The 22,496-nt window shown below is 50.2% G+C and overlaps 1 protein-coding gene across 1 annotated transcript in view; it reads left to right on the plus strand.

Annotated features, from left to right (window-relative positions):
* The window catches only part of SREBF2 (sterol regulatory element binding transcription factor 2), a 268,321-nt gene that overhangs the window by 50,157 nt on the left and 195,668 nt on the right, over nt 1-22,496 (plus strand). The window contains exons 5-7 of the mRNA XM_069652776.1: nt 90-282; nt 401-585; nt 786-1,047. Of these exons, the coding sequence (XP_069508877.1) occupies nt 90-282; nt 401-585; nt 786-1,047 (640 nt within the window). The remainder of the gene's footprint in view (nt 1-89; nt 283-400; nt 586-785; nt 1,048-22,496) is intronic.

Here is a 22,496-nt window from a genome sequence, read left to right on the forward strand (position 1 = left end):
AATCATGAGGTCTGGGTTATTCCTTTTGGGCAAATGTGGAATAACGAGCTGTAATGAAGTGTTGGTTGTCCCACCTTATTCTCTTTCAGTTGAAAGATGAGCAGGATGAGCCTTCAGCGCTGGGCATGCTGGACCGATCACGAATGCTGCTCTGTGCTTTGACATTCCTCTGCCTGTCTTTCAATCCGCTGACCTCACTCTTGCAAGGGGAAGGAGACCAGCACCCAGAGCGAAATGTGCGTCATGGCTCTTCAAGAACTATGCTGGGGTTCGAGGTGTCAGGTACCACTTGATCAGCTCTGAGGGGGCAGTAACGTTGACAGGTTTTCGGGGTCTATAGTCTGCTTTTCATGAATCCTATACAAGTTTCTGAGGTCATAAGTCTACTTATTCATTTCAGGGCTTGCTGGCAACTGGCTTGACTGGATGATTCCCACCCTGGTTCTTTGGTTAGTCAATGGGATAATCGTCCTAAGCGTCTTCATCAAGCTCCTGATCCATGGTGAGCCAGTTACCCGGCTTCACTCCCAGTCCTCTGTCAAGTTCTGGAGGTATCGCAAGCAGGCTGACCTGGATTTGGCGCGGGTAAGATTGTGTGTAATTGTGTGTCCCTTTTGATTTTGAAGCAGACAAAATATTGGCACACGTAGTTTGCATTTGGTGATGCACATGTATATAGATTGTTGTTGCGGAGATGCAGTCGTTTCCAATTGCTGGCTCTGCTTTGCAGAAAATGGAAGCTCATTTCGACTGTTCTGCCTGATTTTGTCCTCTCTCTTGCACAGGAGGATTTTGCTGCAGCTGCTGTGAACCTGCAAACCTGCCTGTCAGTCCTTGGGCGTAGTCTGCCCACCTCACGCTTTGACCTTGGCTGCAGTCTCTCCTGGAACGTTATCCGATATAGCCTGCAAAGGCTGGGGATTGTGCGCTGGCTGCTGAGACGCACCCCTGGCCACCGGGAGAAGGCGGAGCTCCAAGATGAGGCGAAGACTAGCGCGCGGGATGCTGCGCTGGTTTATCATAAGCTCCATCAGCTCTGTCTCACAGGTGATCTTGGCTCTTGTTTATTCTCAAATCTGATTGTAGGTTTGCCATCAATCCCCAAAGCTCATTGTTTGTAATATTTTTCTTTATGCATTTTCCCTTATATATTTAAACTGAACTGCCAGCAGCTTTCTTTGTTTTGATTGATTGCCTAACGTTTGAGTTAAGTTGAAGTCCTTTTCACTTCTCAGCTCATTTAGTTTGGCTGCACTGGTGAGCCCTTCTGGCTACCTGTGAAGAGAGACTGTTTCCCTCAGCCATGATTTCTGTTTTCTTTTTAATGCAAGAGCCCCCATCTTACAATGGGGTGCTGCAGAGGTACTTTGTATCAATTTTTTACTTTTGTTTTGCAATATACTTAATGCCTTTTGGATGTGCCTAGGACAGGCTGATGGCAGTAAATCATGTTTTCAACATTTTGTCGGTGTACTCCCTACGCTATGGTTTTATTGGACCACGTAATGCTATTTCGGGTACCGTTTACTCAAAATGGCTGTTGCATATGGTTGAAAACTTGTCTTTGCCCCCCTGCCCCTCGCCCTCCCTTCCCCCGACTGTCTTCCTGCTCTCTACCTTGGATTCATTGGCTCTTGCCTTTTGCGTAACTGAACTGGTCAGGATCCTGTTTGGGATTGTCTGGACCCAATAGACATCCCTGCCAGGCAGTCCCAAACCCAGTCTGTTGCTGGGCAGATGTGGAGGGATGTGGTCATCTGTGATTCGACACCCCTTACCGGTTTGAACGGTGCAGGTCCTTACCATTGGAGGTTGCAGTAACCCCTAGCCTGTATTTTGCAGCCATTTTGGGGTTGCCCAATGCAACTAAGAGTCTGAAGCATTAAGGCAGTTTTTGTACCTCCCTCTGTACCTACAACTAACCCTAGGGGGTTGGGGGAGACTAAAACACCTGACCAGAAAGGGAAGTTAACCTTCCCTTAAACATGGTTAGCATAGACAGAGCGACAAGGCTAAACTCTCAGGTAGGGGTAGTAAGTCGACACAGAAATACAATTAATCCACACACAGATTTGTCCACACACAGATACACCATGCTGACTTACTGAAAAATATATACTTTTAATAAAAGTCACACATATAATACTATCGGCTCCAATAAATAATGTTTGCATTAATACACAGTTAAACAATTGCACTATGGCAGAAATGGGATGCCTGACGGGCAACCCTGGGACTGTGCACCTTCGGGGGGTGGCCCATTACTATATACCTTGTATTATCAAAAAGGTCAAGGAATCAAAAAAGACAAACTGGGGTGTGTCGGGAGGCAGAGGGGGGGGGGGGGGGAGATGGTAAAAGGTGGCCCTTGAATACCCAAAAGAAAAATTCTGGCTTAACGAGAAGCACAATGAAGACCCAGCAGACTGCTGCTACAGACAACCAACCCTGCCACAGCCAACTCTAGTTATAGCCCTTCTGCTCTGCCTATGACCAGAGAAGACACTTGTCTGCGCCATCTTCCCCTGGACAGGTGGGAACAACTGGTCCCGCAAGAGTGTTCCGAGTGTGTCCCGGGACCATCCTATAGGGTGCCCATCCACTGTCAGCATCTTTGCTGCTACAGCTGCTATTCCAAGTTGGAGCTTGGGACTCTGCATAGTCTTGACCTGTGACCCATGGACCTTGCTGCTGCTCCTGGTTCTCTCAAATGAGAAGAGTCTTTCTTGGAGCCTTTTTTGTGCTGCCTGCACGAGTCAGGCTTGCTGACCCCTAACTGAGGTTTCTGCACCACACTTTTGTTTGCTAAGTCCTTGGGTCCCTCCCTCATTATGGGAAATGTTGTGGCTGCTGACCTGAGGTGTCTGGTTGATTCAGTTGCAAGTCACTTGGATACGTCCCATAACCAGAGATCAGAACTGCTGTACAGTTGTAGCAAAACCGACAGCCCCTTTAACCTATGCACCTCGCTCGTCAGAACCAACACCTAAAGTAAGTTTCTTTGGTGATTCTGGGTACCGCACTAGAAAATTGGGGGAGGGGGCAAGAGTGTAGATGCCCGATTCAGAAGCACTATCCCTGTAGGAACTGATGGGGTGTTTTAAGATGGATTTCTAGAATCTGGTCCGTTGGACATATTTTAGGAGGCCACCCTAGTTATAATGAACAGGTTAACTCTGAGAGGTTAGCCAAAACCCAATCAAGGCAAGCGTGAGGAGCAGTCAAGGCTGTTCTCAGGATAGTGTGGGTGGGGTCAGGGATTCACGAGCCCACACAGTGAAGCACACACATTCAATGTAGACACAAGTACAAAAATACTATTTATTCTAGGCCCAAAACAGACACTGAAACGAAACAAGCAGGTGATATTACACATTAAATGATCAAACTTATATACAGTCACCTTTAAGTTCTTTGGAATGCATTAAATAACGTATTCAACAAATGGAAATAGTGATGCAGTAGAATCGAACTAAGTCACAAGAAGCATAAAACCTACCCTAACTTTAGAATTCCAGTCTCTATGATGAGTGGGTCCTTGAAAAGTCACAAAGCTTTTTCTTAGGAAAAGGGTCTGATATAGGAAGCGTTCTTGTGTTGGTGAAGTGTTATAGAATAGAGAGATATTCAACAAACTTACTGGTAAGTAAAATGATGTTCCTATCTTTTAGGTACAGTAGCTTTTAGACACGACTGAAAAGCGATGGAATGGAATAACCAAAGTTTTACTCGAAGGACGAATGCATTGCGATTACTCCCCTCCCGCTTACTGGGAAAAACTGAGATGACTATGTAGGTCGACTGAGGGTTGCTGGAGGTAGGTTTTCCCGCCGTTGGTTCCATTAGGGGAGTTTTCCATACGGTCCACTTGGAGGTTAGCCTCTATAAAACGATCCTTCGTATACAGAATATAGGTAGACAGAATATAGGTATACAGATCCCCAACTCTTAAAATAAGTCTTTACTACCCAGAGGATTGGTAGAATGGCAGAGCAGCCAGGCTTAACTTAGGAGTAGGATCTGAGCTGTAGGTAAGTACACTGAACCCATTCATTACAATAGTCCAAAGAAACGTACACACTGAAAATTAAAATATATATTTATTTTATATACACAAGGGAGCTAAGTAAATACTCCTTTAGACTAACCAACACTTGTAGGCAATATCAACCATACTTTTCAAAGGTGACTGCTTCAATAGTAGTTGCTCGCGTTTACAATTGTTAGAGAAAATGACACTGACAGTTCTACTGTATAACTTGTAGTGCTGCACACCCGTATTTGTTAGAGAAATTATACGTTCATTCATTTACAAAAGTCACTTAAGACAAAGTCTGTAGGAAGGAAAGGGATGGTTATTCAACAGTTTAGCAATACTTTATAGTAAGACTGTTGAATGCTTCTAATGCTTAGGCAGTCCAATCCCTAACGTATCCAAGAGTAAACTTCTTTCACTTTCACCCTTGATCTGCCTCTGTTTTTGGTAATTGTTCCTACTTTTTCTGCACCCTGATGCCTGCTGGCTTCGGTGCATTATAAGTAAGTAAATAAATCATGGCCAGTGTAGGAGTGGAACAAACGTCTTCTGCAGCAGCGAAACGGCAAAGCTCCTCGGGATACTTTAGTCACTGAATAATATGCTTTAGCAAGATAACACAAGTTAGGGGGGACCCTGCAAAGGACGCCCTAATAGAGCAAATGCTGTCAGGCCTTTGCTCTATTAGCTGTCAGGCTGTCAGGCCTGGGCCAGAGCTATGGGTGGACACCCAAACACCTTGTAACAAAATCTCCAGTCACACCGCTGCGACTATTTGGCTTAAGGTAAGTTCTACCTTGAGCCCCACAGTACCTCAGGGTGGATGATGAAAACGCAGCTGGATTCTCTCCTGTGCAGCAGCGACAGACGCGGTCTCCTGGTTCCTCTGTCTGGTGATGAAAGGAAGGACTAGAATGGCCCAGAAACAGTCACGAGAGAGGACCCTCAGCAAGGATTTCTTCGGTCTCTGGCATCGGTCTGCGGTTTTGGCAGACAAACTGGAGCCTAGGTCGGGACACCCAAGGGTTCCCACCTAAGGCAAAACACACATTCAGCTCTCCCACTCCCAGAATGGTAGAAGAAGGGCTAACAAATGACAACCACACACAAAATGGCAAAAGAAAGGAGTCCCCATGTTAGAAAATAGTTGACCCATTTGTGCATAACTGAGGCGGTGAATACAGTCTGTGGTAGAAAATCGCACAAGTTGGTAGAAAACGTCCAATGCCACCAGCCATAACTATAGGGTTGTCACTGTGACTAAAGTCACAGCTGCAGAGAGAAGGGGGATACTAGGTATATCCTTGGCACTCCACATAAGGTGGTGTGTGCGCTAACCTCTCACGTTAAGTTTACAAAGTATCCCTCTATCCTTAAGAAAAGTAGTTTCCAATGGACTGTGTCCTCCCACGTATTCCTAATCTTATGATCAATCTCTCCAGCTGCAGCTGCTTTGCAATTTTTCTTCGACAGAGGGTGCTGTGTGCAGTGTCGTCAAGTCGATGTCCCTCGAAGGCCTCCGTTCGTCGTCATCAGTATAAGTAAGGCACGCAACGCCCGTTGGCATCAGTTCCGTTTTTCCGAGCTAACGCTTAGAGAGAATTACGGAGCGCATCAGGTCTGGAATTTCCATACATGGAAAGCAGTTTCCTGGTTAAAGCTTCTACTTTCCCGGATATTGTGGCGGTCTGTCTGTGGTTGGATGTGGGGTCTGGGCCCAGTCCAAATACATGTCAGTTTCTGGGCAGAATGTTTGAACAGATTGAGGATTGTCAGATTGAACGGTGAGACTTTTACGAAGAAGTGCAGTTCACTGAAGACCCATCGTTTGACTTCCTCTTACATTTTCTACACTTTCCTGTGCCACTCTTCCCTTCGATTCTACCACCCACATAGCATTGCAGCATTTCTTACATGGTCTGCTCTCAATTGTGGCTGCCTCTGCCTTATGTGCCTCTGCAATTGCTTCCTCTATCTGCCTACTCTGTCCTGCTTAAACTGCACCCACATTCCTTTAAGCATAGCATCGCTTCCTCACTGCAGCCTAAATCATTTATTCCATCTGCTGCCTGTGATCTACCATTGCATGCCCAGTTCAAATTCTTTTTTTCTACATGTGCTCCTTTTTCATGTCCCTTGTATCTGCACAGTAGAAGTCTGTACCATATTTCAGTGCTCTGCTTACAAAATCGAATCTAGGTGTGCCTTGGAACCTGCACAGTATGATTGTACTGCATTTTAGTGCTCTGCTTTCTGAGTTATTTAATAGCCTCTACAACCTGGAATAGCTGTCTTCTCTGGGCTCTTGTTTTTATAGTGCTAGTCTCCTCTCCTCTGCTCCTGTTGGCTGCTAGGCCGCCTGGTGTGTTCTGCCGTGCACTGCAAAATTCTGTCCCCTCCCTTCCCTGCGCACCTCTGATCCCACCCCCACCTTGTCCCTATGGCGCTCACCATCTCCCCTATCCTAACTGCTTCTCCATAACCTATCCTCCCTCTCTCATGAAGTCTGGAAGGAAGAAGCTTAAGAAGGCTCTCCTGGTCTGCCTGTAGCCGACACCTGCGTAAATGCTTTTTTCAGACAGACGGTCACAACATTCTCTTTGCTGTTCCTTCTCCTGACCTATGGACTCTCCATATGGTCTCTGTTCTCTCTCATTTCTTTTCCTCTTCCAATAATGGTGGTACCAGATGGGAAGTGCTCTTGGCACACTTCTCATCTAGGTGCATCATCAATGTCTATCAAGGCTCTAGGTTCTCAGCCCAACCTCCTCCTTCTTGACAGGCGTCTACCGTCACTTTTCAATTCCCCCCCGCACCGCTTCCGGTTGTGGTATTCACCCCCCAGAAAACATTTTAAAGGGGGCAACCAGCTTCACTTGGCTACCCTCAATACTCATTCTGCTGTCAAACACTCCTGACATCTGTCTCCTCCCTTGAAGACCTTGACATCCTTGCTTTCACTGAGACCTGGTTCAAGGACAGCACTGTCACTGCTTTTAACACTCTTTTCTTCCCGAAGGCTACACGATCCTGTCCCATTCAGACCCACCCGGTCTCGGGACGGAATGACCTGGATTTTCCCCTGGGTGCATTCCGGCCACCATCATTCCCACTAGGTCCTACTCCTCCTTTGAATGCCTCGTCTGAAGGCTGTCCATCTCTCCTACCCTCTCCCTCACTCTCGCCTGTATCTACAGGCCCCCTGGACTTATCCCCCTCTTCCTTTCGGATTGGGCGGACTGCTCTTCCTCTCTCCTGGCCTCCTCCCCCAAACTTCTTTTCCTTGGACTTCACCATCTATCTTGACTCCCTGGATTTGGCTACTGTATTCTTTCGTGACCTCTGTGTGTCTTTCCCTCATAATTCTTCCCTCTGGCCCAACCCCCTCTACCAGACGCACCTTGGATGCTCTCATCCCAACTGACATCCCTCTCGCCAACCCTCAAACTTCTCCTCTCTCCTGCTCTGACCACTCTCTCCGCCCACCTAGAGATCCCTGGGCCCCTGATAACACCTCTGCCCGCACTGCATCATTCGACCGATGAAGCGTGTGTCAGTTGCTGCCTTTGCTGCCGCCTTAATCCCTCCTCCCTCCCCTACCTTTTGACTCTCCTACCGACTCTGCACTGGCTAACCTCCATCTCTCCATATTCAACACTCTGGACATCCTTACCGCTATCATGAGGATTGACATGAAGCCTACCTCCAAATCCAGCTCTTGGTATGATTCTGACTTTGAAGCCTTGAAACGCGAGTGCAAAGCTGCTGAGCGGAAGTGGCAGGCCTCATGTACATCCTCTGATAAACTGGTCTGCCGCCTGCTTCAAAGGCAATATTGTCTCACCATCCGCTCCAAGGCTGAAGTTTTTCAAAATCTGCAAGGAACTTGCTAATCCTAATGCAGTGTCCTCCTCTTCGAGGGGATTGGGTCCTCCGACGTATTCCATATCTGACAGTAATCGCCACAGCTGTGCTGCTTCGGAAAGTTTTCAGCGTCTGCGTCCTGCGTCGATGCGCCGTCCTCGAGGACCTCCTCCGACATCACCCGATGTGATAAGTAGGACGCACGACGCCCGTAGCCTCAGTTCTGTTTTTTCTGCGAACATGTTCGCTTCGTGAATCTCGGTACGTCTCGACTCTTTGGAGTTTCTGTTGTTCATCTCGGTTCTTCAAACCTGTTCGTTTGTGAAGTTATTCTTCGTGAAGATGTCTACCTCGTCTTCAACCCCGCGTCTGGGCTTTAAGAAATGCGGGGACTGTGGGTCCAAGATGTCGGTGACAGACTCGCACAATGCCTGCCTTTGGTGCCTCAGGGAGGCCCATGACACGGATGACTGTGTCGACTGCCAGTCGCTCACGTCCAAAGCCTTGCGGAGCGCAAGAAGAAGTTGTCGGTAGGTAAGGTGTCCAAGCCCCGGAAGTCGAGGTCTGCGGGGCTTTCGACGGATGATTCGAGAGGCGACTCTCTGCGTCATTGTCGGAAGTCCAGTGTGTCTCGGTCCCGGAGTCGGTCTCGCCACTCCTCTGCCTCTTCGAGGCATTCCCAGAAGCGCTGGCATCGATCGCCTTCCCCGTCCTCTATTGAGGACTCTGCCCGTCGGCGGGTCGCTTATCCCACCAGGCAGGCGACACCGGAGGAATGGGATTCCTTCGGGAAGAAAATGTTAGCGATTCTCGAATCACAGGGCACCAGTCCATCCACGCCTCCGAGTAGGGTCGGTCGTGATCGGTCAAGAGACACCACTCGCACGCCTTCGGGCTCGGGTGGTCGGCACGATTCGCGGGAGAGGTCCTGCTCGGACAAGGGGAACCGTTCTCGTCATGCCCGTTCCAGGTGCCGGTCCTCGACGCGCTCGAGGCCGCTTGAACCTGTGCCGTCTTCAAGGAAGACATCGACGTATGTGGCTCCGAGGGCGTCGACGGACTCTCTCGAGGCTCCGTCTCCGAGTAGGTCGTCAACGCTGTTGGCACCTAGGATGTCGAAGGACACGCTCGGAGCTCCGGCTTCGAGGTCTGTGTCGATGCTGGCGGCACTGCGGCTGACGTCGATGCCGATTCACTGAACGACGACGCCGATTCGTTCAACGCCCTCGACGCCTTTCGAGGCGGTGGTGCCGGAGGAGCCCCGTGGCATGGGGATACCCCTAGAAAGGCTCTGGCTAAGGTCAAGCATGGCTTTGGTCCCCAGGTGCCTTCCTATCACCGCCTGGAGTACATTTCAGAGGTTGATGAGGGCTCTGATGAGGGCATGGTTCCGGATACGGTGCCAGATGAGATTCTCTCGGGCCATAGCTAATTTGAGGACCTAAGGCAGTCACTGCATGATGCCAGTGGACTGGACAGCTCTCCAGAGGTGGAGTTTTGTAGGCCTGAGCCTGGCACTCATGACGATTCTTCGTACCGGCGCCTTATGTCTAGGGTCACCGAGTACTTGGGATGGTCTGCTCCCCCAGGGGAGTTTGTTCAGGATGATTTTACGGACATCCTAGATCTTGGTCCCCCAACTGACCCGGTACTGCCGTTTCATATGGCTCTACAGAGAAGGGTGGCGGCGGCTTGGACTGCTCCGGAGAGTCTCCCGGCAGTGGGCAAGTCTTTGTCGTGAAAATACCGTCCAGCCAGTAGCGACCCCTGCTACTTGACCAGGCACCCCAGTCCGGAGAGTTTGGTGATGCAGGCCCGGCAAAGAAGGCGTTGTATCCTACCATCCCTCCGGATAGGGACGACAAACGTTTTGATGGCTGGGCGAAGAAAGTGTTTTCTTCAGGGGGTATGGCGCTTCAGGCGGCCAACTCCGTATGTGCTTTGTCTCGTTTCACGCACACTCTGTATTGCATTAGTGGCTGAACATATTCCCGAAGGGGACAAACGGGATGGTTTCCTTGCTATGGTCCAGGATGGAAAGGATGCCATGTGTGAGTCCGTTCAGTCGGGTTTGGACATGGCAGATTGCGTCAGCCGGTCCATGGCGACGAGCACCTTAATATGCAGGTTTGCGTGGTTTACGGAAGTCGGGGTTCGCTCCTGATGTGCAGTCCCGGCTCCTCAACATGCCCTTTGACGGTGAACATCTTCTTGGCAGCAAGGCTGACGAGAGCCTTGAGAGGTTGCGGACCTCCAAAGCTTCAGCGAAGTCATTGGGCGCTGCAGTTCGACAACCTCCGCCTTTTCGTCCTAGGGGACAGCAATGGAGGGGTGATTCCTTTTCGTTATTACTCATCCTTTGGTAAAGCGAGAGGAGCTGTCAGTCAAAGAGGCCACAATAGGAGTGCCAGAGGTGGAAAACGGGGTACTCGAGGTGCCAAGGCCGCTCGGGCAGTTGCCTCTTTGCCCTCAGGCAACGCCGCAGCCGCTACCACTCAGTCATGAGGCCATGTCCCATGGTTTGCCGGTTGGGGGATGGCTGGCGCAGCATCTTGTAGAGTGGCGTGCCATTACTTCAGATGTGTGGGTTCTGTAGATCATAACCCACGGCTACTGTCTTCCCTTTCGGCAGAGGCCTCACGGCAATCCACCAGGGAACCTCTCTTTGAAGAGTCCGGATCCGCTCCTTGCGCAGGAAATTCAAGCCCTGCTGGAGAAAGGCGCCATAGAACTGGTGCCTGTAGCGGAGAGGAACAAGGGATGGTATTCCCCTTATTTTTTGATTGCGAAGAAAGACTGGGGATTGAGACCCATCATGGACTTGCGCGGTTTGAACAAACTCCTCAGGAAGGACAAGTTCAAGATGGTTACTCTCTCACAAGTCCTCCAGGCCCTTCAACTTCAGGACTGGTTGGTGTCTCTCGACCTCAAGGATGCTTACTTCCATGTGCCGATCCATCCCAAGCACAAGAAGTACCTGAGGTTCGCGGTTGGCGACTCGCACTTTCAGTTTCGGGTCCTGCCGTTCGGATTGCCCGCCGCCCCGAGGGTTTTCACCAAGCTCATGGTGGTGGTAGCGCATCTCAGGAAAGGGGGGATTCACGTCTACCCCTACCTGGACGATTGGTTGATCAGGGGGAGCTCTCCCGAGCAAGTCCTGGATCATCTGTCCGTCACCTGCCACTCCCTTCACAAGCTGGGCGTCTCCCTCAATTTAAAGAAATCCCATTTGACGCCAACACAGCGGCTCCAGTACATCAGAGCAGTCCTCGACACATCCCTGGGGCAGTGTTTTCCTCCCCAGGTGAGGGCTCTTCACATTCAGCAGATGGTGCACAAGTTTCAGTTCTTGAAGTTGCTCGGCCTCATGGCATCCTGCATTCTTCTGGTGCCAGAGGCTCGTCTGCGGATGAGATCTTTGCAGTGGGCACTCAAGATGCAGTGGTCGCAATCATCCGGCAGGATGTCGGACCCTGTTCAGGTGCCGCCCTCGGTCGCCCAGGACCTTCTGTGGTGGGCTGTCGAAGGCAGTCTGATGAAGGGGGCTCCGTTTGGCTTCCCTGGCCAGAGGTGACGATCGTGACGGACGCATCCCTCACGGAGTGGGGAGCTCATGCCAATGAGCTGACAGTCAGCGGTCGTTGGTCTCCGTCGGAGTCCAGACTCCATATCAATCTGTTGGAGCTGAGGGCCGTCAGGCTAGACCTGAAGGCGTTTCTGCTGACTGAGCGAGGAAAGAGTGTCGTGATCCTGACGGACAACACGGTAGCCATGCACTACCTCAACAAAAAGGGGGGGGGGGGCCAGGGTCACTTCCTCTGTGCAGGGAGGCGATGCAGCTAGAGTTCTGCGCCATCCAGCAGGAAGTTTCGATCTCGGCAGTTCATCTGGCCGGAGATGACAACGAGACGGCGGACGCCCTGAGCAGGCAGAGCACGATCTCTCACGAGTGGGAGCTGTCTCAGGAGATTCTCCTGGAGATCTTCGCCCTTTGGGGGACCCCTCAAGTGGATCTCTTTGCCTCCAGTGTCAACCGGAAGTGTGAAAGGTTCTGCTCGCGGGAATTTCCTCCAAGAGGAGCCTTAGGGGACGCGTTCGTGGTGGAGCGGTCCTTCCCACTGCTGTACGCGTTTCCTCCAGGTGGGTTTTGAACCTTGTTCTCAAGTTTCTGATGGGTGCGCCTTTGGACCCTTTGCACTCTTGTCCTTTTGAGACTGTTAACTCTTAAAACTGTATTTTTAGTTGCGGTCACTTCCGCTCGCAGAGTGAGTGAGTTACAGGCACTTTCAGTTAAGCCACCCTTAACTGTGTTTCATAAGGACAGGGTTGTCCTTAGAGTTCTTCCTTCCTTTCTTCCGAAGGTGGTGTTGGAATTTCATTTGGGCCAGAAGGTTGTTCTTCCGGCATTTTATCCTCCTCCACATCCTGGTAAGGAAGAGGAGAGGCTCCATAGGCTTGATCCTAGGAGAGCGTTAAGCTTTTATATTTCACGCATGTCCCCGGTCAGAGTGGACGATCAACTCTTCATTGGTTACGCTGGAAAGCGTTTGGGGCAAGCTGTGACCAAACAGACTTTGTCTCGTTGGATTATTTTGGCTATCTCCGAGTGTTACCGCTTGGCGGGTAAGGACCCACCGGCTGGCTTGCGGGCCCATTCTACCAGGGGTATGGCTGCATCTACTGCCCTACCGAGGGGTGTTTCTATTCGTAACATCTGTGATGCAGCTACCTGGGCTTCAGTACATATTTTTGTACGTCACTACTCCCTCGATTCCATCCGAGGACAGGATCTGGCCTTTGGCAAGGCAGTCCTTTACTCCACAATTTGATTGGGCATTCTAAATTTTGTTTCTAAATTCTTTTCCCACCTCCTTGCTTTGGTACTGCTTTGGGAGTCTGTCATAGATATGGAATACGTCGGAGGACCCAATCCCCTCGAAGAACAAGTTACTCTCTTACCTGGTAACGTTCTTTCGATGGGATGGTCCGATGACGTATTCCATATCGCTTCCTTCCTACCTTCCCCGCTACAGAATTTCTTATGCGATTGCAGCTTACGTTTCCGCAAGGCTTTGTGTGTCTGACTGGCAGAAGACTGGTGTCACACGTTCTGGGGAAAAAACTACAACTGAGGCTACGGGCGTCGTGCGTCCTACTTATCGCATCGGGTGACGTCGGCCGTCGGAGGAGGTCCTCGAGGACGGCGCATCGACGTCATCGATGCAGGACGCAGACACCGAAAATGTTCCGAAGCAGCACAGGTGTGGTGATTACTGTCATAGATATGGAATACGTCGTCGGACCATCCCATCAAAAGAACGTTACCAGGTAAGAGAGGAACTTGTTCTTCTCTTCCTTCCCAGACCCTCTGCACTAATTCTCTCTCATTGCACCGAACAAGGTCTCTAGAGTAGTCCGCTCTATGAAAGTTTCCTCCAAACAGGTGCTCATCTGCTCTTCTAGAACTATCAAGGACCACCTCTCCTCTCGCCCTTCCCTGGCTGACCTCTAATCACTCCTTCAACACTGGCTCTTTCCCACAACCACTCGAGCACTTTCTTGTGTACCCTCTGCTAAAAAAGCCATCTGCAGACCCTTCATGTCCAGCTAACTATCACCCGATCGCTTATCACCCCTTTCCTGGGCAAACTCATGGAGAAGCTGCTCATCACCCAACTGACCTGCCATACTGAATCGGCTGGCTGCCTCCACGACCACCAGTCTGGCTTCCGAGCATCCAGAGGCACAGAAACTGCTCTTGTGAAGACCTGGACTCAAACTCTCCCTCTGTTCTGATCCTCCTTGATCTTTCTTCTGCCTGTGACACGGTGAATCATGCCATCCACGTAAATCGCCTCAGTGATACGCTTGGCATCAGAGACCGGGCATTGGCCTGGGTGGCCTCCTTCCTTTCAAACCAACCCTCCCAAGTGCAACCGTGCCCTTTCCTTTCCTTCACCTCACTCACTACACCTGTGGCATCCCTCAGGGCTGTGCCCTACCACCATGGCTCTTAAGCATCTACCTTCCTTCTTTGGCCCACTTGATCACCTTCTCTCTTCACTTCCAGTGCTATGCTGACGACACACAGCTCTCATTTAAGCTTCCTTCCTATACCCCCTCTCCTTCCTCACTGAATGACTGCCATTCAGGCGTGGTGCGTTGCTAATGATCTCTGCATTAATGCCCGCAAGACAGATCTTTCTCACTGGGACACCTTCTCCCAGTCTAAACCCCCCCCCCCCCCCCTCATGTTAGGCTATAAACTTTGGGGTCATCTTTGACTCCTCTCTCTGTCCTTCTCTTTGCACATCACGGACCTTGCCAAGAATTCTGTCATAATCTGTGCTGGGGCCTGATTATGACTGAGTGATATTATGGTCTGGTGATGTCAGACATTCTAGGTGGAATGTTTATGGATGTTTGGAGTGCTGGGTTCTACTGGTGTCAGTTGGACCTAATGTGCTGGGCTTGATGGATGTGCCAGTGCTTTCTCTATTTTACATCTTAGAGAATAAACCTACATGTAAACTACTTACCTTCTGGTGTTCCTTTTTGGGGAAGGAGGCATAGTTTACCACACTGGTGACGACGATGGTTCCTGTGCTGCTGGGAACGGGCAGCTGGTGAGAAGTACTGCTTTCCAGGGAGACATCCATCAAACAGGAAGAGGCTGCAGGCCAGGCGGTGCAGTGGAGGTCCGAACTGGGGTCCAGGTCAGTAACCCTGAAGGTCCAGTGTCCAGGCGCTGAAGGCTGAGGTGGCCAGGAGGATCACCAGGTCAGGTCCAGTGTCCAGTGTCCAGGTGGGCTGGCTGAAGGCTGAGGTGGCCAGCTGGAGGATCACGAGGTCGGGTGATTCGCACGTTGCCAGTCGGGCTACCTGAAGGCGGAGGTGGCCAGCAGGAGGATCATTGTTTGTGTGAGTCACACGGGTGTCAGGCGGGCTATCAGAGGAAGTGGTGCCCAGGAGAGCGGTTGTTGGACCGTGGCTGAAGCTGGGCTGAATTTGCACAGTTGCGGGACTGTGACATTACAGGTGACTGAGGTGCTGCAGTAGGTTACAGGCAGCTGTTTCAGTTGTGGTGAGGAATATTTCTGGATTCCGCCGTGGCCGTGCCTGTAGACAATTGGGACGGCTGTCTGCAGCAGGTCTGTGCAGCTACAAGGCATCGTCTGTTTGGTAGTGGCAGCTGGACAGAGGGTCGGCGGTGGTTGCTCTTTGCTACCTGCGGAGGGAATGATGTCAGTGGGCGGGGAGCTGACGGACCGCCAGGAGTTGCTGGAACGCAACGTTGTACGGCCAAGGGAGTTCATCTGGAACGCAACGTTCTACAAGAATGTTACGCAGGCGCCGATTACGGGAGCTGCGCTGCGTCAGGAAGGCAGTTGAAGTGTAGGATGTCGTTTCATCCTACTGTAAAACGTGTCGCTGGAGGGTATTTGGCATTTTTTGGGATGGAAACTAGCGTGGTGAGGACCAGAACTAGACCTGGCAGTCCTGGCAAATCCATTTTTCCGGCACAAATGGAAAGCCCGAGGGTTGTCGCTGGATTTAGGGTTATGTACCATGTGTGTGCTGGAAGAAAGTGGAATCTGCAAGGACACGGTGATCTGACGGGAAGGTTGGTGAGGCGGCGAGCGCTGGATCTGGATTTGTGGTGCTTTTAAGGACCCATCAATGAACTAAGCATGTAAGTGTTTGGGGAGGCCTGTGTTAATATTGGTGTTGTTTTATGTTGTGGCCTCTGGCTTTTGGTTATGCATGGCGCGATGGGTCCTGGGTAAATGCTAGTAGTTTAAGGCCTGTTAAGTTTCATCTACTGCTGTTGTGCATATGTCGGTGGCCTGCTGTTTAGGCTATCCTACTTGGTTATCAGTATGGACTGGTGGGTGCGGGGTCCATGGGCGGTGAAAATGTTTTTACTGTTTATACAATGGTTTTTTTTTCTCATTTGCAGGATGGGTGGATATGGACATGTGGGTGTGGGATGGCGCAGGGACTTGGGCGCCATGTCGTTTTCACCTGCACTTGTTTTGGCTTTTATTTGCTGTGCATTTTATGTAAGTGTTGGGGTTGGCGCAGGGACTTTGGCACCATGGTCTTTATCTGGTTTGGTTTCTCTGGGGTTTTATGTGTTGTCCTGTGATGTTTTATGTTTGTTCGTAGGGGCATGTCCCCTGGTCATATTTTTGAGGTGCCGTCAGTGATTTTCAAAGGCAGTGGTGTGCTGTCCAGTGATTTTATGCGGCACTGTGTTGCTGCCTGGTGGTTGTAAGGGGCAGTGTAGGTGCTGCCTAATTGTGTTTTAAGGGCCAGTGAGGTGCTGTCTACGTTTGGTTTAGTTGACTGTGAGGTGATGTTTAGGATAATGGCACGGTTGGTGCCGTCGCTGATGTTGGGGGCAGTGAGGGGCTGTCTATGTTTGGTTTAGGTGGCTGTGTGGTGGTGATTAGGATATTGGCGCGGTTGGTGCCATAGGTGGTGATGGGGGCAGTGAGGTGCTGTCTGTTGATTTAGGTGACTGTTAGGTGCTGTTTAGGATATTGGGAAGGTGGGTGCCGTTGCTGATGTTGGGGGCAGTGAGGGGCTGTCTGTTTGGTTTAGGTGACAGGGAGTTGCTGTTTAGGATATTGGCATGGTTGGTGCCGTAGGTGAGGTTGGGGGCAGTGAGGTGCTGTCTAGGGGTGGTTAAGGGGCAGTGATGTGCCGTTTAGGATATTGGCATGATTGATGCTGTAGGTGATGTTATGGGCAGCGAGGTGCTGTCTGTTTGGTTAGGTGACTGTGAGGTGCTGTTGAGGAAATGGGCACGGTTGGTGCTGTCGCTGATGTTGGGGGCAGTGAGGCGCTGTTTAGGATATTGGCATGCTTGGTGCTGCAGGTGGTGATGGGGGCAGTGAGGTGCTGTCTGTTTGGTTTAGGTGACTGTGAGGTGTTAGATGACAGTGAGGTGCTGTCTAGGGGTGGTTAAGGGGCAGTTGGTGCTGTCTGGTCATAGGTAAGTCATGGGGATAGCGTGTTGCTGTGAGGTCTGATGGTAGGATCAGAGTTTTGCTGATGTTTTTGAGCGGGACACAGATATGGTGCCCAAATGTCTGTGTGGGGATTAGAAGGCGAGTGGGTTAGTTTTGGTTGTGGTGTGTGAGGTCTCCTCCGGGGGAAGGATTTGTTGCTTGTTTTCCATTGTTGTTGTCCTTCAGTGGGTTTATAGCTGAGTGAGGTTCAGGCTTTGGGGGAGGCCCTTTGGTTCATGTTTAGTTGTTTTTGGTGTTTTCCATTTAAGACCTTGGTTAGATGCTTGGGTGTAGTGTCGTGTTAGTGGAAGAGAGGGAGATGTGTCATAATCTGTGCTGGGGCCTGATTATGGCTATGAGTGATATTATGGTCTGGTGATGTCACTGACATTCTAGGTGGAGTGTTGGTGTGGGGATGTCACTTAGATTCTAGGTGGAGTTTTTATGGATGTTTGGAGTTCTGGGTTCTACTGGTGTCAGTTGGACCTAATGTGTTGTGCTGGATGGATGTCCCAGTGCTTTATCTACTTTACATCTTAGAGAATAAACCTACATGTAAACTACTTACCTTCTGATGTTCCTTATTGGGGAAGGAGGTGTAGTTTACCACAAAGTCCAATTTTCAGCTTCACCTCCTGAGAGGCATTCTCCCTTTCCAAACCTTCCCACAGAAGCTCAATGTCTCCAGAGCTCTGGCTCTCTCTAGGCTGGACTACTGCAACAGCCTCCTCCTCAATGATGTGATATTCTATTTGTATCACACCCATAAGTGATTCAGAGCGCGACAATCTACCTCTGTCCTCCCTTCTATCTCTGCAACTAATCCAGAATGGGGCTGCAAAAAGTATCCTTGGCCTCAAGCCCAGGAACCGCATTTCTCCAGCCCTAAATTCTCTTCACTGGCTTCTGGTGGCTGCAAGGATCAAATTCAAGACCCTTTGGATCATCCACAAGGCTGTCTGTGGCCAGGGACCTCTCTACGCCCAGCTTTCTCTCCCTAAATACCTCCTTGCTAGGGTCCTTCGGTCCTCTAGCTCCAACTCTCTGCAGGTCAGACGTTTCTCCAAGCAGAGAGTGGGAAGTATATCCCTCTCCTTGGCAGTAGTCTCCCAGTAGAATGGCCTCCCTGCCCCCTCAGACTTGAAACACATCTTCTTAAGTTCCGGAAACTTCTCAAGACTTTCCTTTTCTCCTCCTCCTTCCCTCTCCCCCTCCCTTGCTAATGTCCCCCTGCCGTTGAGACTGTTGCCTGGTTCCTTATAAATCTTCAGGGGCCAGGCTCTCCTTTGACCAGTCTCCCCCAGCATCCCTAACCTGCATTTGCTTCAGGGCACCGTTCCCGGACTAGCCTAAATCTGGTCCACCACGTCCACTGCACTTTATTTTCCCTCTCCCACTTATCCTCCGGCACTTGCCCTGTGTGGCTCCCCTTCACACTTGCTCAGCCCCCTGAGCCTCCCACTTCTGCATTTCACCCCCTCGCCAGCCCCTTTCCTACTTCCACCCCTGTGCACTTCTTTGTCTCTGTATTTGCACAGTAAGACTGTTACAAGGCCTCGTACCATTGTTACTGTTTTCTTCTCCTATGTATTCCACCCCACCCCCATGCCTTGTGGCACTTCAAAACACTTGTGTATAGGCAATATACAATGTCCAATAAATAAATAAAATAAATGAATGACCGTTGCAGTTGACCAACCTCAACTCCAATGCAGTCCCGGTGAAGCACTGCTCGCTCCTCTCTCCCAATCTCAAGAAGGCCTGTGTTGGTGCTTTGACCCCATGACTGGTGGGAACGACCAGTTTTAACCGCTGCTGGAGGAGCTGTGCTTTTTGAGTATTTGGAGGTGCCCCTGGACAACTCTGTGGACTGACCAGCTCTTTCCGGGGCATCTTCGCTGCAGCCGTTTCTGTTGAGAGTGCATTCTTGGAATCTGGTGGATCTTCAACTTCTGCTACAAGTCGCCTGCTCTTCCGTTTTCAGCCTTATAGTCTCAACGGAAGCCAGCAGCGCCTGCTCCTTTGTTCGCCAACTGAAGATTGACTTTCGCTGCATGATTGTGGTGACTCCCGCCATATCTGGCTTTCTTCTTGTCCTGGAAGTCCCCTGTCCTGTAGATGTCTGCATCTCTTGAGCCAAGGGTGTCCAGCTGTTCAGTCTGAAAAACCCAATCACTGGGGTCTGTACTGTGTACTAGCAGGATCCAAACCTGATACTGCAACTGACGTCTGCACCCATGGTACGCAGACCTCCGTCTGGTCATATCGTAGCAGAGGGCTCAATTGATTCAAGAACCTCTGAAGTGGTCCTGGGAAGAATCTGAGCAAGTGGGGGTGAGTTATACTACCTATTCCTGCACCCCCTCCCTTAGGGTTATATGGGCATAAAGTCCTGTCCCCATCACTTCCTTCCAGACTTAGATTGGTGGTGGTCTGGCCAAGGACCCCCCCTAGGTTTTCCCTAGTCTGGTGGGACTGGAGGAGATACTTACCTGGACTTGACCTGATTTCTGGAACTCTGAACCATAGCCAGTGGCATTGTTCAAATCTAATAGTAAACCTACATGAACAGTATAACTTGTGCAACTGTTGACATGTGGGCTCTAGACCCCATTTCATATCTGGTCTGGGCTTACTAAGGATAGAGGGATCTAATTCTAGGATCACTCAGTGTTTTATTCTGTATTTTTCTGCTTGAAAAAACCCAGTAAAACATAGGTAAGTAACATTCTCCAGCATTGGAGCTCTCATAGATTCACATGCTGCGAATATTCCCCGTCGTCCAGCCTGGAATCCCCAGTTACTTTGATTTATTACTTTTACTATGGAAAAACATTGACGAAGAGTGTCCCGTCGTCGTGAGTGCTTTTTGTCCCCACCAATAGGACGTAGAGTGTATAACTCCGCCCCAGCTGCTTCCTCTCGCATTTCAACCGTCTTTCTAGCTGGTGGGATTCCTCTAGTTTTCTCTTCATGAAGAAATTATCTTTGCACACACAAAATATATTTTTCCACACTACATTTAAACCGGAGCAACCGGCGACTTGAGTACGGTGTTGGCTACGAACATGGAGACCGTTGGACCTAACCAATCCTTAGCCATGTGGGACGTGCAGCCTAAAAAACATTGATGAAGGTGACTGGCATGGAGACTGCATATACCGCCTATACCCTAACCATGCCTCTGAAGAATTGAAATCTGTCAGGGTTTCTCTCAGAAAACCCTCAAAGACAGGAAGAGTCAACTGATTTGTTGGCTAAATGAAGGGGCATACCCAGCGTCTGAGGCACGATCGTCAAGTAGTGAGAGAGCTACCACCCCCTCTGATAGGCGTTCGTCATGAAGCCACAGGCCCAGGTCGGAAGAACGAATTATGCAAAAACAAGACCGGTGAGCCTAAATAGTTGACCAGCCAGGATAAGACTACCTCACAACCCCAGTCTCCCACTAAAAAGAAACCGGTTAGCAGCAAAGGCTCCCGGTCCACATCTAAACAGTTGTCGAAAATCCCGTTGACGAAAGCACCATCATCAAAACAGACGTATCAGGGCTCACGCCCATCAACAAAGTTGCCCTCGCATTCGTCAAGAACATCCTCTCTGACAAAGGAGAAGCATAAGACCAAATCGTCCACGAAGACTCCATCTTCGACGAAGAAGAAACCCCACTCATCAGTCTCGTAATTAAGAAGGGAATAGATCCTCCTCTGGTCAAGAGTTGTCCACGAAACCTCGACGACGGTACATACTCCGACAAAATCGGGACATCACTCGTCGACGAAAAGCTAAAATCTCCAGGGAGTGAAGCAGTAGTACACACACTTCCATCGAGTTCTACCACGGCTCAAGCCACGATTCATCCTGAACAACCTATTCTACAGCTGAAAGAGGAAAATGTACTGTCCTGTAGGAAAGGAATACTGAGCACTCCAACGGAGGAACCAACAGAGCCTAGGCAACTCCCTCTAGGTGTGTCACCCATAAAATACACCTAAATCCTTCCTGATGAAATCCAACAACGTGCAATAACATCTGACTTTGAACCTCCTACGGAGGAGTGCCGAGGGGCCACGGATTCAGATTCCGAAGAATGCATGATCCAACCCCATGCACAGGATAGATCTTCCTTTCGGGTCCAATCAATGGGGGAAGGAACACCAGTAAGTCTAGAGTGTACCCCTTGGGCTTCCCCTCTACACCATTGGGAACAGGAGGTATGACACCAACATAGCCTTTTATAAATCCACAATCTCTGCAAGTGCTTTCAACTCTGCAAAGTCTACTAGGACAACCCAATGCTAGGCTCCCACCTCCTCAGCCTCAGGGATCCATCAATGCAGGAAAGACCAGGTAACACCAGGTCAGCAAGCAGTAAAAGGAAGATATCGGGGCACTCTTCGGCGGGACCATGCCAAACGTTCACGTTCGGCACACAGTTCGCAATCTCCACCCAGGCCCCCACCTCCACGAAGGGATAGGTCGCTAATAGGCGAGCAAGAAGAAGGGGAGCTATTGGATACAGATCAGGACACAGGTCCAAGGGACACAAGCTCGTCCACCTCTTCCAACTCTCCTTACCAAGATGATACGTGCGATACAGATGACCCAGACCAGCACAACCCTCTCCACCAGACGACATTGGTGCTTTCCAAGCCATGGTATCAAAGGCGTGCCAAGAATTTGGGCTAACTCCGACAGAGAAAAAGAGACTGCTTTCTTTTTGATCACATGGGTAAGCGCCGACAGGCTGGATTTGCAATACCCATCCTAGATCAGGTTTGGCAAAAGGGGTTGCAAACCCTGAAACATCCTTTCTCTGAACCTGCAGTAAAAGAAAGATTAGACAAGAAATTCAAGGCACCGCACACGGCCCCAAAATGTCTAACCTCTCAACCCTCCAGAGTCGGTAGGGCCAAGAGCAGCAAGTCGCAAAGCGCGTGCACAACACAAATGCGCTACACCTGCAGAGAATGAGGGCACAAAAATCAATGCTTTCGGCAAAGAAGTTCTAACTATCGGGCATCGACAGTTAAAGCAACCAACGCCCTGGCACTAGTGGCTTGCTATGACCGCCAAATGGGGCACCGGTTGGCTCCCATTTTAGAGCATTTGCCAGAGCAACAACAAAAGGAGGCCATGACACTGGTACGTGAGGGTGAGGAGGCCTCGAGCCACGATCAACATTGCAGTGGATCTTGCAGAGAATGGATTCAAGCAAATTGGTAATGGGGTCATCTTGGGAAGACCAGAATGGCTTCGCCGAACCGACTTTAGAGAGGAGGTGCAACATAAGTTCGTTGACCTGCCATTCGAGGGAGAGAAGGTTTTTGGTGATAAAATCGATGAGGCCCTTGAGGCAATGAAGGCAGACTCTGATACTGCTCAATCATTAACTGCCTTACAGGGCAGAAGGTCTTTTAGTCCCTTTCGGGGAGCCTGAGGTCAAACCAGGTTTTCTTCCACAAGGGACGGCGAGAACTACGGAAGATCCAGCTACTACTCCTAGGGATATAGAAGGAACTACCAGTCCTCCCAACGTAGCAGGTATTACCGCCAAGCACAATGCAAATGCGGCTGGG

Source organism: Ambystoma mexicanum, chromosome 3p, assembly GCF_040938575.1.
Source record: "Ambystoma mexicanum isolate Mex_15411 chromosome 3p, UKY_AmexF1_1, whole genome shotgun sequence".
Classification (NCBI taxonomy): Eukaryota; Metazoa; Chordata; class Amphibia; order Caudata; family Ambystomatidae; genus Ambystoma; species Ambystoma mexicanum.